Raw genomic sequence first — 13,563 nt, 5'->3', positions numbered from 1 at the left:
GTATGCACACATTCGCATGCGTTTTATTCCACACTTTTTCTCTCCCTTCCATAACGTGCTTTGGCATACTCACACTGTGGAGACGGCAGAACGGTCTCCCCCTTCCAAATTTACCGTTCTTCCTCCTCTCGATCTTTTTTCTTCTTACCGCGTCCGGGGTACCATCAGAGCTGCGCGCTGGCTTTAGTTTTCTCCTCTCGTTCTTCCTTTCTCCTAACGCGCCCGGGGGCTGTGCGCGTTTCGACAGGTTCTTAGCGTAATCCAGTGCGTTGTGTTGTGGCTGAGTTGTGCTGAACGCGATCAATAAAAATGAACCAATAATTAATGCATGTAGTACGTATTACTTTGGATATTTCTACGTATATGATGAGAGCAACACTTACCTTAATATTTTAAAACTGGAAAACAATTTCTTTCCATCACCCACTTTGAAGATTATTGATGATGCCAACAGGTAGGCATTGATGAATGGCGCATGCATCTGTAACTTTGAAGACGATAAGTATTAGTTGAATTAGTACATTGAAGCACATATGAGATCAAGAAACTTACCTCAACAAGTTAGCTAGGATAAATCATTCCACAATGGCATAAGAAGCAACACTGCGCAAAACGTAAACAAGGAAAGTAGGGGACACAAGAAATCGCACATCACTCCCGCACATCCTTCCACAACGAAAGTTCTGGACAGACTAAGGATGCCTAACACCCGGATGAGTGCGATAGCAGAAAAAATCATGGTAGATAGAGAAAGATGGGTAGACACGGTGAAGCGCAATCCGCTGGTAGATGCATGTGTGTGTGACCAACGAAAGACTTCAGACCCCACTCCTCGCGTTTTTCATCCATAATTTTTCGTCACACGCACACACCTTTACACGCGCGGCGGTTTGCTGTCCAAAATCTAGAGAGAGAAGACAGGGCATCTCGCTTTGGCACACAGAAAAATCTCTGAAAAACTTCGGCTCTGCTACTTGGGAATGCGTGTAGGAGGGGGTAACATCGGCTCATTGAAAATACAGGCAAAGTTGGCGCGAAGCAAACGCAACACTGCGGATTGTATGGAAAATGTTGCGCGTTCAATCCGATTGCCGTGGGATTGTCCTCCCAACCAACATTATCGCGCGACATTTTAAAATTTTGTATGAGAAAAAACGGGCTCAAAACGTTCTCAAATCGTGCTCATTAGCAGCACTAAAGAGCACGTCTCTGCAACGGTGCGACAGCGTGTATCATACATGTGGTTTCTGTATGCTACATTATTGTTCAATTTCTTTCATTCTCTCCTTTTTCCCAAAACAAACACAGACTCTCTTTCATTTTCCCATTCCACACATTCGCTCTTTATTTTACCTCTTTACCTCTACTCACACATACACTTTTCAATACTCACATTTCACACTGCCGAAAACCCGTTGCGGGACACACACGTACCCGTCTTGCCTGCCTTCTCTCCTCGTTCTTCCTTTCATCCAGCGTTGGCTTCGTCGAATGGTGTGCACGCGTTAAAAATTCTTCCTGCTTGCCTCCCCCTCGCTGTTCCCAGATGCTGCGCTAGCGTGCTGGATAATCGTCCCTACCTTCCTGCCGCCTCTCCTCTACCAGGCGCTAGCACGTTGAAGGATCGTTCCTGCCTTCCTGCCGCTTCTCCTTCGTCCGGCGCTAACGCGTTGAATGGTCGTTCCTACCTCTCCTGTCCTTTTGTTTTTGGCACTGCTGGTGAAAGAGGGAAATATTATCTATTTTGAAAACCGCTGTTCCATTTAACGCGAAGCATAATACTTACCAACCAATTGATTATTTCTATCGTGGTCCGTGCTCACTTCCGTTTGTGCGTGTGTTACGATTTGCTATAGAAAACGAAATTGATTTGATATCACCAATTATTAATACCATTCAATTTGATACAGATTGATATAATCCTTTATTAAAAGCTGTACTTACCAAATAGTTTTTTTTCCGTACTGGTTTCACGAGAGAAAAAACGAGCACGCATCGACGCGTCCTTCTTCTTACAAACTTGATTTTACACTACCACTTTTTCATATGAACGCGAAGCAGCGCCTTCCTCTGGTGGCTATACAGGTATTCCCCGATATACGCCATACACGATATACGCGATTTCGCTATAAGCTTTTTTTCTAAATTTTAAAGTTTTTTGAGCAAATTGTACTAATTTGACACATCGAATATCAAATTCAAAATAAATTCCCTTTTGGTCGAATATTAAAAACCATTTCAAAATGTGTACAATTGTAATATTCAGTTGAAATCATATCAAATAACTAATTTAGCGGCTAAAACCTACCACTTCATGCAAAATTATATGAAAATTAGCTATAATTTGACTGAAAACTCGACATTTGCTAATATTCGAGATACGCTAATGCCTCCGGTCCGCATTAATAGCGTATATCGGGGAGTACCTGTACAATGATACAAAGAGCGGACGAGAGAAGATCGCTTGCGTGAACGCTTGGTGTAGCAAGCGAAATTGGACAAGTCCCAGAAAAGCGAGACACAAGAGTTTCTCTCGAACGATGGAAAGAGAAGAGCCATATGAAACATGAGGATGGTTGATGTGACACAGCCAAGTTGCGAGCAAAGAGTGACCAACACCCAGAAGAGCAAGACAGAATGAAAATTTTTCTGAATGTTAGAAAGAGAAAAATGATAGATACACATAAAAATCGCGCGATAATGCCGGTTGGGCTGGGGGAGTTTCTCTCCAACGATGGAAAGGGATGAGCTAAATGAAACATGCGAATCGTTGATGCGACACAGCCAAGTCGCAACCCGCTTGGCAAAATGTCGCGCGACATGCATGCTTGAAATCGATGCTTGTTAACATTTTATTTCAAGCATCGTGAGTGTCCCAGCGTGAGCGCTGAGCGCACCTCCCCTCATTCTCAATGCCGCGTTTTTGGTTAATCCTCGCTCCCACCCTTTCTTTCCTTCTCCTCAACGAACCCACCATTCCCGCGAGCGTAGGCCGACCAAAAAATTCCAGGAAATTCGGACAGTAAGTGTGCAGTTTTTTATTCACAGTACTGTTTGGCAAAATATCAATTCTTGATGGTGTGCGCTAGGCGAATAAAACGTTAGCTGCTGCACCACCGATGGTGCGTGCTGTTGGAAGGAAAAACACTTGCTGTTTGATGCGTTTGCTTGAGGAATGAAAGATAAATCGAGCATTAGAATGGTGAACAAAACTAGGACTATTTAAAACTTACCGATCACGAAGATATTTGAATTTAAACGGCGACTCTGTAAGCCCGATTCACCTTCTTTGATCGGTTATAAGGTGCTTTCGTAATTAAATAGCTAGGAGCGATGGCAAATAATAGAAGAATAAACAAACATTAAAAGCATACGATTGTTAAAACACAAACATCATTTGAAATATTCTTCTTCTTATGCATGCACTTACCCGTAGATCATGTAACAGAACAAACTGCAGTTACGCCTGCGTTTACATCATGCATCATGTTCCCCGGTACCAAAATCCATGCGACTTTTCGCTAACGGATTGATTAAATGGCGCCCGATTAGACGATCCGATAGAAGCACTTTTCAGGCTTAACGGATAGTTTGAATGACGCGACATAGTCGTGTTGCAGCAACGTGTGATATGTATCATGCGATGTCTCTTCACCGTGCATGCGTCTGTATTTGTGAATTCATGCAGTGGTTGCGATGAGAACGAAAATTCGCTCACTCACACAACCACAACCCCCGACCCGTACACGGAACGTACGCGAGCTGTCAGTTTGTAATGCAAACAAAGTGTTGAAGTGGATCTAGTAGTTGATGTGTTTCTAAATCATTCAAATAACAGAAATATATTAGATACGGTAAGTGTAACAATGTCCGCTTTGTTTTGTTTGTTCTCAACAATTTGGCTGATATGTTTTTGCGTTGGATATAGATTCCGAAAATGAACCAAAACAACGTGGCGCAGTACGGTAGAGGTAAGAAGATTCCTGCATCTGGAAAAAGATCCCGCAATATTTTGGAGAAGGAAAATGAAGAACCTGGAACTAAAAAAAAAGGTAAGATTGCATTGCATTGTTTACATGTGCGATTGTTAAATGTATGCAATTATTTTCAGCGTGCAATATAGTCCAACCGAAGTCAAGCCGACCAATTGCAGATTTTAAAACCGTCATCAAACCGTCAAAGACAAAAACGGAAACCATTGGTAAGACAATATTTGTAGGAGTGATTTCATTAATTAATGTGTAGCATTTTCAGTGAAAGAAGAAGTTGTTTCCGATAAAAGCACAACGAAGGATACGATCCAAGCAGCAAGCACCTCGTCATCGTCATATCCCAAAACGGAAAACAAAAAAAAGGCACCCACTAATGAAAATGGTAAGGAACAAGGAAATAAATCTGAGGAAATTGTTGGCGGAGGACCAAAATGCAACGAATAGTTGTTATCGGCACCGTATATAGAACAAACTATGACGAACATGATTGTAACCCGACAACAATGATTAGGGTCGACACCAACTCGATACATCCACGGGTCAGATTTGATTCCAACTCAAAATAAGCGCACTCGCTGTACTTCACGGGTTGGAATCGATTCCGTTTGGATCACATCCAAGTATTGTGAAATGAAACGTATGACTCACCACTAGCATATAATCATTGCAAACATGTTCGTAACTCACCATCAAAATTTTAACACAGTAATATCAAACAAATTTCCAGTTTTATTAGCTCCCCCAACCGCCGACGTGCAAGCAATAATGTCATACTTAACGAAGTGTCCCTGGCGATCATCAATGAACCCTAAACAAGAACAAGAAACTCCAGTTTGTTCAACACACAAACAAAATCAACTAGAACCTCAGCAAGAAAATGAGCAACAACAACAACAGAAAGAGAAACAACAACAACAACAGAAAGAGAAACGACAACAACAACAGAAAGAGGCACAACAACAACAAGATCTCCAAAAAAATAGCCATGAAAAATTTCAAACAGTATTGGTAGAAACACAATTTGAAGAACAATTGGTAGAACACAATTGACAATACCAACAAGATCCAACAACAAATGTTTCCACATCAAATGGTATGAAGTGCCTTAACAATCTTGAAAATATCCCATTTTTAAATATTAATCTATTTGCAGTCTCCATGACAGGGTCACATCTTCAGTATTTGCCACGTTCTAGATGCAATTCATTAGATGGTGAGTGAGATGATAATAAAATTAAATGTACTTGAATAAGTTTATTAATTTGCTTTGTTACAGATTATCTTTACAACCATTCATTCGATGAAACCCTATCCATACCGATATCGACACCCGCACCAAATGACAATAGTAAGGCAATACCTACAACAACCTCAACTACGACTGCAACTACATCAGCCAATCAGAAAAGCAAAAAAACAAATTCAACATTAGAGCGCAAATTGGACATTTTAAATACCAAATTAGATTACATAATAGATGTATTACACGAAAAATCAGGACATAGTGAGCCAGTTAATGAATTTGATTTCGAAGCAATACAGGACCAAAAACAATTAGAGGATTTTGAAAGCCAGCTAGGAGAATCAAACGGTACTTTTAAACAAAAAATTTTAACGGAACTGCGAAGTTCATTAAAGTTAGGGAACTCTAAATACCAAATACACCAAGCATTGGACTTACTATTTTCCCGACAATTTTTAGCTAAAATGACTTGGTCCGGACGCAGTAAAACAGAGCAAAAGATTCCTTTCTCGTCCTACACTAATATAAAAAAATTATTCTTGGAAATTGCGGAGACAAAATTTGTGAAACCGGCGGAAAGATTTGTTTTTGATTATATAGGACAGAAATTACGACATGCCAGCTCTAGACTTAATCTGTCCGGAGCTCGTGCTTCTACTTCTCATAATTTTAAGCCTAAACACTAAATAAGGTAATGCTAGAGAAAAAAGAATTAATAACAAAGCATGTTCCTTTATATATTACATTATATTATGTTAATTATGTTCGATATGCTTACACATGATCTTATACTTAACATATGTTAAGTATATGTGATAACATATGTTAAGTATATAATGAAACAAAGTTTGAATTTATGAAATGAATTAAAATTAAAAGAATTTAAAATTCTAAGCAATGTGAACTATTATTAAATAAATGAACTGTCAGGATTGCTCTTTATGAATATGTTTATTTATTTATGTTTCTAAAGTATGAAGCAATGGAATGTACACATACTCTTCTGACATTGTTTTTATAGCTACTAACTTACACTTTATACTTTGAGGGAAAAACTCATCTGAAAATGATGATAACTCATTCATATTACCCTTCGATATGTTCAAAAGGAAGGAACTTATAGGCTTGTAAAAATATTCCTCGCTGGTCAGAAGCTTTTTTTCCTTTTATAACCACTGTTGATGCGCGTTCAACTGCTGATTCAAATCTAACCACATGATTATCCTTCGTTAAAAACCATCCGTTTCTATCTCCTTGCTGTAACATTAATCCTTGACGTATATGTGCTGTCCTCTTATCGCAGTGGTGTTTAACGCATGGATATTTAATATTCTCCTCTGTATTTTTATGTCGGTTGTCAAGTTGATCTAATTCTGCCAAACGGTTTATCACTTGTTGTAAACAGTTCACTCCACTCCTTAACAGCAGCTTCAAAAGACGTAGTTCATTTTCAAACGAATATGTTGATATTAATGGAAGTGGGCCGTAGTTTTTGACATCTTCTAGAACGTGCTGAAGATTGTGTACGTTGCTGGTTAAACCGTTTGGTCCGTAATTTGTTTCGTAGTCCATTACAAAACGATTTAACATTTTTCCTGCTTTTGGCCAATGCTCTTCGTACGCTTTTGATGATAGTAGAGTAATTGAACAAAATAGCAACATAAAATGGGAATATTGCTCGTCTGATATATTATCACGCAAAACAACTATGCTCCCGTAGTGAAGGAATGATCTGAACTCGGTCGCTTTCCATTTATCCAAATACTTTAAATGTCGTAGCCTTCTATGAATTTCGGATGGAAGCTGAATGTCGGCTAATTTTGATGAAATTGTCTCACATTGTTGATCAGACCATCTAGGTAAAAAGCCACGCTCTCCATCCCTCCATCTCTTAATTAGTTTCTTGAATACTCCATGGTGAATTAGATGCAATTCATCAGCCACAATAAATTGTTTTATCATATCTAAACATTCTAGCTCCAATAGAGGAGTTAGTTCTCTTTGATGCTCTGGCATATAATCGCCATCTCGAAATGCTTTGTTAGTTCGTTGCTCGGCAGAAACTCCTCTAAAAATAGTTCTATTGTTTTCCTTTGTTCCTTGACATGTGCATTTAATGCATCCTTGCAATCCGTTAAAATTCACAACTCCTGTTAATAAACGGAAAAGAAAGAAGCTTGTTAGCTTTACTTTTAGCTGGTAGAGAAGTAATAGTGTAAATGAATATTTACCTTTTAGCAGAGCTCTAGCAGGAGTATCAGCGATGAAGTAAAGCAGGTTGATTTTGATGAAACGGTTGTGTATAACAATACCACTGGTAGTCAATTCTTTCAACTCATCTACAAGTTGCCGTAAATATTCCTCTATGTTTTGTGGATGCTTCAATCCACAATAAATACCCACTTTCAACGGCGCTTCGTTTGGGAGTTCGTCGATGCTCGCCAAGATTGGCCAAAACTCCAGATTGGTGCTCCTATGAAGTGGTAATCCATCAATATACACTTTCAGGCTTAGTGTTGAAATATTGTCATCAAGGTTGGCGGTGCTGTTAAAGAAAAAAAGACAAAAATAAATTAATATTTGAAATTGCGATTCCATTTGTATTGAACTTACCGAAACTTTTTCATGAGGCATGTCTTTATTCCTTGGTACCACAGCTGCCCTCCAGTGATGTTTGTAATTCCTGCAGGTTTCTTTGGAGTTTTTAGTAATGTACGAGGATCTTTAGGAAGAGAAGCATCACAGTTTGTACGTAAAATTCTCAGCAGAAACCGAAGCGATTTATGGTCTACATTGGAAACCAATGACCAGATTTTTAAGCATTCTTTAAGATCCAGATTTTCTATTTCGATTTCATCTGTTTCGTCATCCTCTTGCTCTTCGTTGATGTTAATGGTTTCATTTTCATCAGGCTCGTTGATGTCCAAATTTTCAATATCCTCATCCTCGTTAATGTCGATGTTTTCATTGTCTCCTTCAGAATCACAATCGCTTATGATTGTTAAATTGATACTTGCGTCTATGTTTGCTTGATTTGGTAATATATCAGCTGCAGTAAAAGGTAATGCAGAGGATGTTGAAGGCTGATTCCTCAGATCAATTTGCGTTTCACTATGCGTTGCACTAGACTGGGTATCCAATCTTGATACTTTTGCCTTAGCATCAGCATCTTTATAAAGTTTTCCGGTTCTTTTAAGTTGTTGCGAATATGGAATATTTTCCATCACTAATCGAGCTTACACTTTTCAAGAAATACACGAGACACAATGGCAGAGCTCCGAATTAGAACAGAGATGTCACACAAACAACAACGTATTTGCGAATGAGGGGCATGCTGTATTTGGAGCAAAATTTATACAACCCGAAGTATGGAAAGGTATGTAAATTTACCTTTGCACAACATACGAACCATTTAATTGCCTGGGGTTTTTATGCACAGGTGCGTGTTCTAGCTGTTGTAAAAGTTACCTGCGTTTTTATGGTTTCGTATGCCTGTAAAATTTTCTTAGTTTTCCAGGTATGAATAAGCCTTTTTTGTAAGTTAAGAATAAGTTTTATTTGTTTAGCAGGTATGTTTATGAGTTATATTTATGTGTATTATTTATATTTAAGAAATGGTAGACTTTGTACAAATCTACCAGGTTAACAGTATAAGTTTTTAGTTTTGACAGGTTTCGACAGGGTAACAAAATACGCGAATGTGTGCAAAAATGCGATGCATAACATCAACGTATTTAACATAAAATCTAATTACATTTTAAGAGCGTTACATTTTCCGGGTGTTCGACAGAACCCGTGGTGTATTGAACCATAATAATGTATTTATGAAATTGCTGTTATTTGGCGTAACGACCTAAGGGCAGGGCTGTACCGGGCTTCTAGGCTTATTAGTACCATGCAGACGGATATTCAATCCTTGACACAAGGGACCGGTCCATAGAAGGCTTGAACTCACGACGAGTTTTTTTTTTTTAGTTTTACCACCTGAGGACTGTAATAGTGTGAGGACGTTTTGCTTATATATAAAAAAAGCATTTGTAACTTGACATACTGGGGGTACAGTAGTATAACAGTAGTTTATAAAGCAAAATAAGAACATTTTCATCAAACAATATTGAAATTGTAAGTTTATGAACAGTTTTAGTTAAACTGCTGCTCTGGCCAGCCCAATACTGGTACAATTACCCTACCTTTATAGTAAATCAAACAATGTTCAGATATGTACACAGGTGCTAGACAAAGTGCTTGGTGCGCTCGCCATCACGCGGTGTCGTGTACCAACTGGAACCATACCGGAAGCGGGTTCCTACGACAATCGGCGCAGATCACGAACGTAAGCTCCATGTGCGGTGCCGTATTGATCAAGTGGACCGTCCGGTATGCAGATGACACCATGCAGGCGGGATGAACATGATCACGGCATGTGGTTGGTAACGTGACCGGTAGGCGAAGAACACCAAGCAGCGCCGAAACATAAAACCTAGCAAATTAGTCTGTGTTTCGCTGCCGAAAAATAAACATATCTTTTAAAAACTCACGAGGGAGTTTCTCAAACGTATTTGTACATTTTGTAAAACTAAAGAAAGTCCTTTCTCATAAAGAAAGGGAAGTATCTTTTAATGTTCAACAGCCTGAATAATAATTTAAAAAATAAATATGAACTGTACAGGGCATTCATTCGAACTCTCTTTCACATACATAGTTTAAACAACTCTGTTAACGAATATTCAACTACATAATTCGTATACATAGTTACAATTTAATTTCATGTACTTTTTCACACTAATGCCCTGTGCTCCTATCCCCGAGGTCCGACCACGGGATGACAAAGTTTGAGATGCAAGGGCTCGATGAAAATCAGGTGCGTGCGCAACAGCCCCAGTCGTATCGATCACGGCATAATTCACATGACAGTCGACAGCGCGACCGATGCGTTAGCAGCAGGTGGAAAACGACCCTTTGTAACTTGGACTCGTTCCATATTGGAATTCGCAGCATTGATATCCGAAAGAGGGAGAGAGATACAGCTGAGAACGATATTTGAGGTGCTTGCCGATGCTTGTAATGAAATACTTCAACGCACATGCTATAACGTGCGCACCAGAAATCCCTGTGCGCCATTACCTGGGTAAAAGGAGGCAGCGGAACATCATTTTAATGAAAACCGCGTGATCGAGAATGTCATTAAAGTTAGCATGTGCTAACAGTTTCATGTTTCCAATTCATCAAAATAGGTGAGGGCAAAGGTGGAGAAAGCTCTCGACGGCGAGCAATTATATGATGCCTGTAACGGTTGGCACAGAGCTGCCTGCTGAGATGGCAACGTAAAAAGCCCCAGAACATTGAAAATAATTCAACATCAGCTGAAATGCCATCGTGCAAAGTAAGGGTTATGGTTTGGTTCTGTTGTTCAAGTTTAAAGCTATCTCCGGAAGTAGTCTCTATCACCGTCAGTAGAGTGATCGTGTCGTTCACATGAATCGTTCTCACCTGCTGGCAGCAGCCACCGATTCGGCGTTATGCTACGCACCACCTGTGCGGTACGGGGACTGCCAGGAGTGCTTCTGGAGTGCTGCAGATTGCTCAGACTGGTACAGCGTAAGTCAGCAATTGGCGTGGGAAATTGGTATGAACGCATTGCAGTTTGTGGAACTCATACCAATCTACTCAGCAAGCAAGGACACCCGTATCCACATCCATCGTGGAGCGAAGCAGCAACGAAGAGCAGCGACATACAGATATCAGATGCCGCCAACTATGGAAAAAGCAGTCAACTCAAGTGAGCACAACACATAATTCCGGACGTGGGATCCTAGCAGCCATGGAAACACGGACAAGTTACATTCCATATTCAGTCACGAATATTTCCGCGTGTACCTATTTGGTATTTTGGAACACTGCTGGACTCTCGGACTGAACGCAGTTCCCTGGCGTAGACTCGCAAATCCCTGGTGGGGCAAGTTGGGTGGGATTGGGCATGGACAATAGAATATCTTGAAGTCACTTGTTTACCTAAAAAAACATGAACACACCCAGTAACTTTATCGTTTTACATTATAAACACATTAACCATTCCAAATTAAGCCTGTTACTTACCGAATTCAAATTTACAGCAAGCGTATTGCTCAAACAGCAAGTATAACACAATAACGTAAATATAGTTTATTTCAATTATTAAATACTCGTTAGATCACAACACTGAGGTACTGGCGGTATTATGTTGCTCATGAAATGATAAATCTATACTATTTGATGATCTAAATCGCAAATCAAAGGTTCCTTAGATAACAAAAATATCAACACTAATACGAATCACAACAAAGTTTTCAACTGGATGACAGCGGTAATGCACACATGTGTAGAAGCGAGACAGATATAAGAATTCAGCAGGCACATGCACAGCGCGCGTCATAATTTTATGCGCGAAAATCTTAAAATTTAAATTATTCATGACAAATTGTAACGACGTTTTCATACTCTGACAATTTTTTACGAAAGATATGTAAAAACTTCATGTAGTGAAATTAAATCTAGTGCAATATCATTAGCAGAACATAATATTTTGATATTTGTTTGTAAAGTCAGATCCTAAGAGCTACTACTTTTTTGAACAATAAGTGTAGAAACACAAATTTTGTCTGAGTCCAGAACAGCAACAGGGAAGATGTCGTACGCTGAGTGTGGAGATGTGTGTGTGTATGTGGTGAACGTTGCCGCGTCAAGCGTGCTGTAGGATACAACGCGTGTAGGAGGGGGTAAAATCGCTTGGCTCATTGAAAATACAGGCAAAGTTGGCGCGAAGAAAACGCAACACTGCGGATTGTATGGAAAATGTTGCGCGTTCAATCCGATTGCCATGCGATTGTCCTGGGGGTTTTCAAGCATGCATGTCGCGCGACATTTTGCCAAGCGGGTTGCACCCCTTCGCGAACCCGCCCTTCTGACAGAAATCGCGCGACATGTAGGCTTAAACTCGTAGCTTAAACAAAGCTTATTGGCATTCAAAAGTTTAAGCCACGCTGAGTGCCCGTTCACGAGAGGCTTGATCGTTTAAGCTACCGCTATCCATTTAAGCTACGCACTCACCGGCTGTGAGTGCTTTCGCTCACTATTCTCCCCTCTCACCCTTTCTTTCCTCCTTTCTGATCCACAATTGCCCGTTGCTTCGAGCCGTTACGAACTGGATATCTGGATCCTATAACAATATACAGTTTATAAACTCAAAAAGAAAAAAAAACACCAGCAATCATCACACTTTACACAACTTACCTGCTAATTTAAATCAATTTAACGCCTTTACGCTTGCGCACACCCCGCACACTAAATATTTGTTAACTGCACTTATATGCTCGGTAAGCACAAGCAAATTAAACTGTACTTTATTGAAATAATATTAGTTAAACAGCATAAATCACTCCAGAATTTCACCGAACCAAACCAAGCCAATTTTTGTCAACACTGATATCTGTCAAACGAGGGAGGCGAACCGCAGATGAAGAAAACAACTTTTATCACTATGGGACAGCTTCAATACTTGTCCAAATTTTTAGAATAGTTTTGTGTACAACTTTCAATTGCCAGGAAAAAAAGATTTAAAACACAACACACATTTAAAGAATCATTATTACTCTTAAACTAATTGTAAATTATTGTGTGTTGTATTAAATATCATTAAATTATGCTTATCTGTTTTATTTCTGTTTTGACAAATAGAACTATGATTCGCCCATAGTTTCTTTCGCTCTCTCATCAGATTGAAAATTTTACCAACACCGCAAATGTGGAAGCATTGCGGCATGAAGTAGGTTGGTAAGGCATGGCGGAGTGAGAGCGAGGATCTCACACACAGATGTAACAATAACCCATCATCGCAATGACGGGAGCAATCGGTCATGGGGGGTTGGTGGAGTGCAAGTGTGTCTCTCAAGCTCAGAGCCGATTTTTGCTTAACACCTCAACGATGGGAGCGTTCAGGGGTGGAGACGTATGGAAGTGTGCGAGAGTGTCGCATGATTGCTCGCAAGTGTAGAGCGGGGGTAGCGAGAGGCAGAGTGTACAGGCGATTTCTGCCATGAGGGCGCTTGGCAAAATGTCGCGCGACATACATGCTTGAAATCGATGCTTGTTAACATTTTATTTCAAGCATCGTGAGTGACCCAGCGTGAGCGCGTGAGTGGTTGTGTGAATGTGTGTGGTTCGCGGATCTCATTTTGCCCCGTGTGCTTTTGCATTCTTCTCCCTAGCCCCCCTCCTCCCCCCCCCCCCCCCCACTGTTCCTTTCTTTCTGTGCACATGTGCCGCTGTGCCCCATCGCGTGCACACGCAATT

General features: G+C 40.1%; 1 protein-coding gene and 1 long non-coding RNA gene across 7 annotated transcripts; one reads left to right on the top strand and one right to left on the bottom strand.

The window, feature by feature from the left end:
- The first annotated feature begins 3,760 nt into the window (after positions 1-3,760).
- On the top strand, positions 3,761-4,859 carry LOC133395058 (uncharacterized). The gene is made up of 5 exons (XR_009767159.1): positions 3,761-3,854; positions 3,929-4,052; positions 4,112-4,201; positions 4,255-4,374; positions 4,720-4,859. It is a non-coding gene; the product is annotated as an uncharacterized LOC133395058 (long non-coding RNA).
- Positions 4,860-5,226: 367 nt separating this feature from the next.
- Positions 5,227-13,404, bottom strand: LOC133395040 (uncharacterized). 6 transcript variants are annotated; one of them, XM_061663289.1, is made up of 6 exons: positions 11,332-13,404; positions 11,071-11,247; positions 10,726-10,990; positions 7,849-8,284; positions 7,467-7,780; positions 5,227-7,385 (listed from the first exon to the last, which is right to left on the bottom strand). In XM_061663289.1, exons 3-6 carry the CDS (start codon positions 10,871-10,873, stop codon positions 6,322-6,324), a joined length of 1,962 nt encoding a protein of 653 aa, XP_061519273.1. In that variant the 5' UTR covers positions 10,874-10,990; positions 11,071-11,247; positions 11,332-13,404; the 3' UTR covers positions 5,227-6,321. The 6 variants fall into 6 exon arrangements, with proteins under 6 accessions (XP_061519273.1, XP_061519266.1, XP_061519279.1 ...); XM_061663282.1 differs by having other exon boundaries at positions 10,726-11,047; positions 11,113-11,247; XM_061663295.1 differs by having other exon boundaries at positions 11,113-11,247.
- Between the last annotated feature and the right edge of the window lie 159 nt (positions 13,405-13,563).

Source organism: Anopheles gambiae, chromosome X (genome assembly GCF_943734735.2).
Source record: "Anopheles gambiae chromosome X, idAnoGambNW_F1_1, whole genome shotgun sequence".
NCBI lineage: Eukaryota > Metazoa > Arthropoda > Insecta > Diptera > Culicidae > Anopheles > Anopheles gambiae.
Note: the sequence above shows the minus strand (reverse complement) of the source record. Positions and strands in the feature narration are given on the sequence as shown.

What these genes read in the sequence shown, in the direction of transcription:
- LOC133395040 (XM_061663277.1), bottom strand. Translation starts at nt 8,459, where the DNA reads ATGGAAAATATTCCATATTCGCAACAACTTAAAAGAACCGGAAAACTT. An exon ending in TGCCTCATGAAAAAGTTTCG is followed by an intron (nt 7,781 to 7,848) that starts GTAAGTTCAATA and finishes TTTCTTTAACAG; the next exon opens with CACCGCCAACCTTGATGACA. An exon ending in TGCTAGAGCTCTGCTAAAAG is followed by an intron (nt 7,386 to 7,466) that starts GTAAATATTCAT and finishes GTTTATTAACAG; the next exon opens with GAGTTGTGAATTTTAACGGA.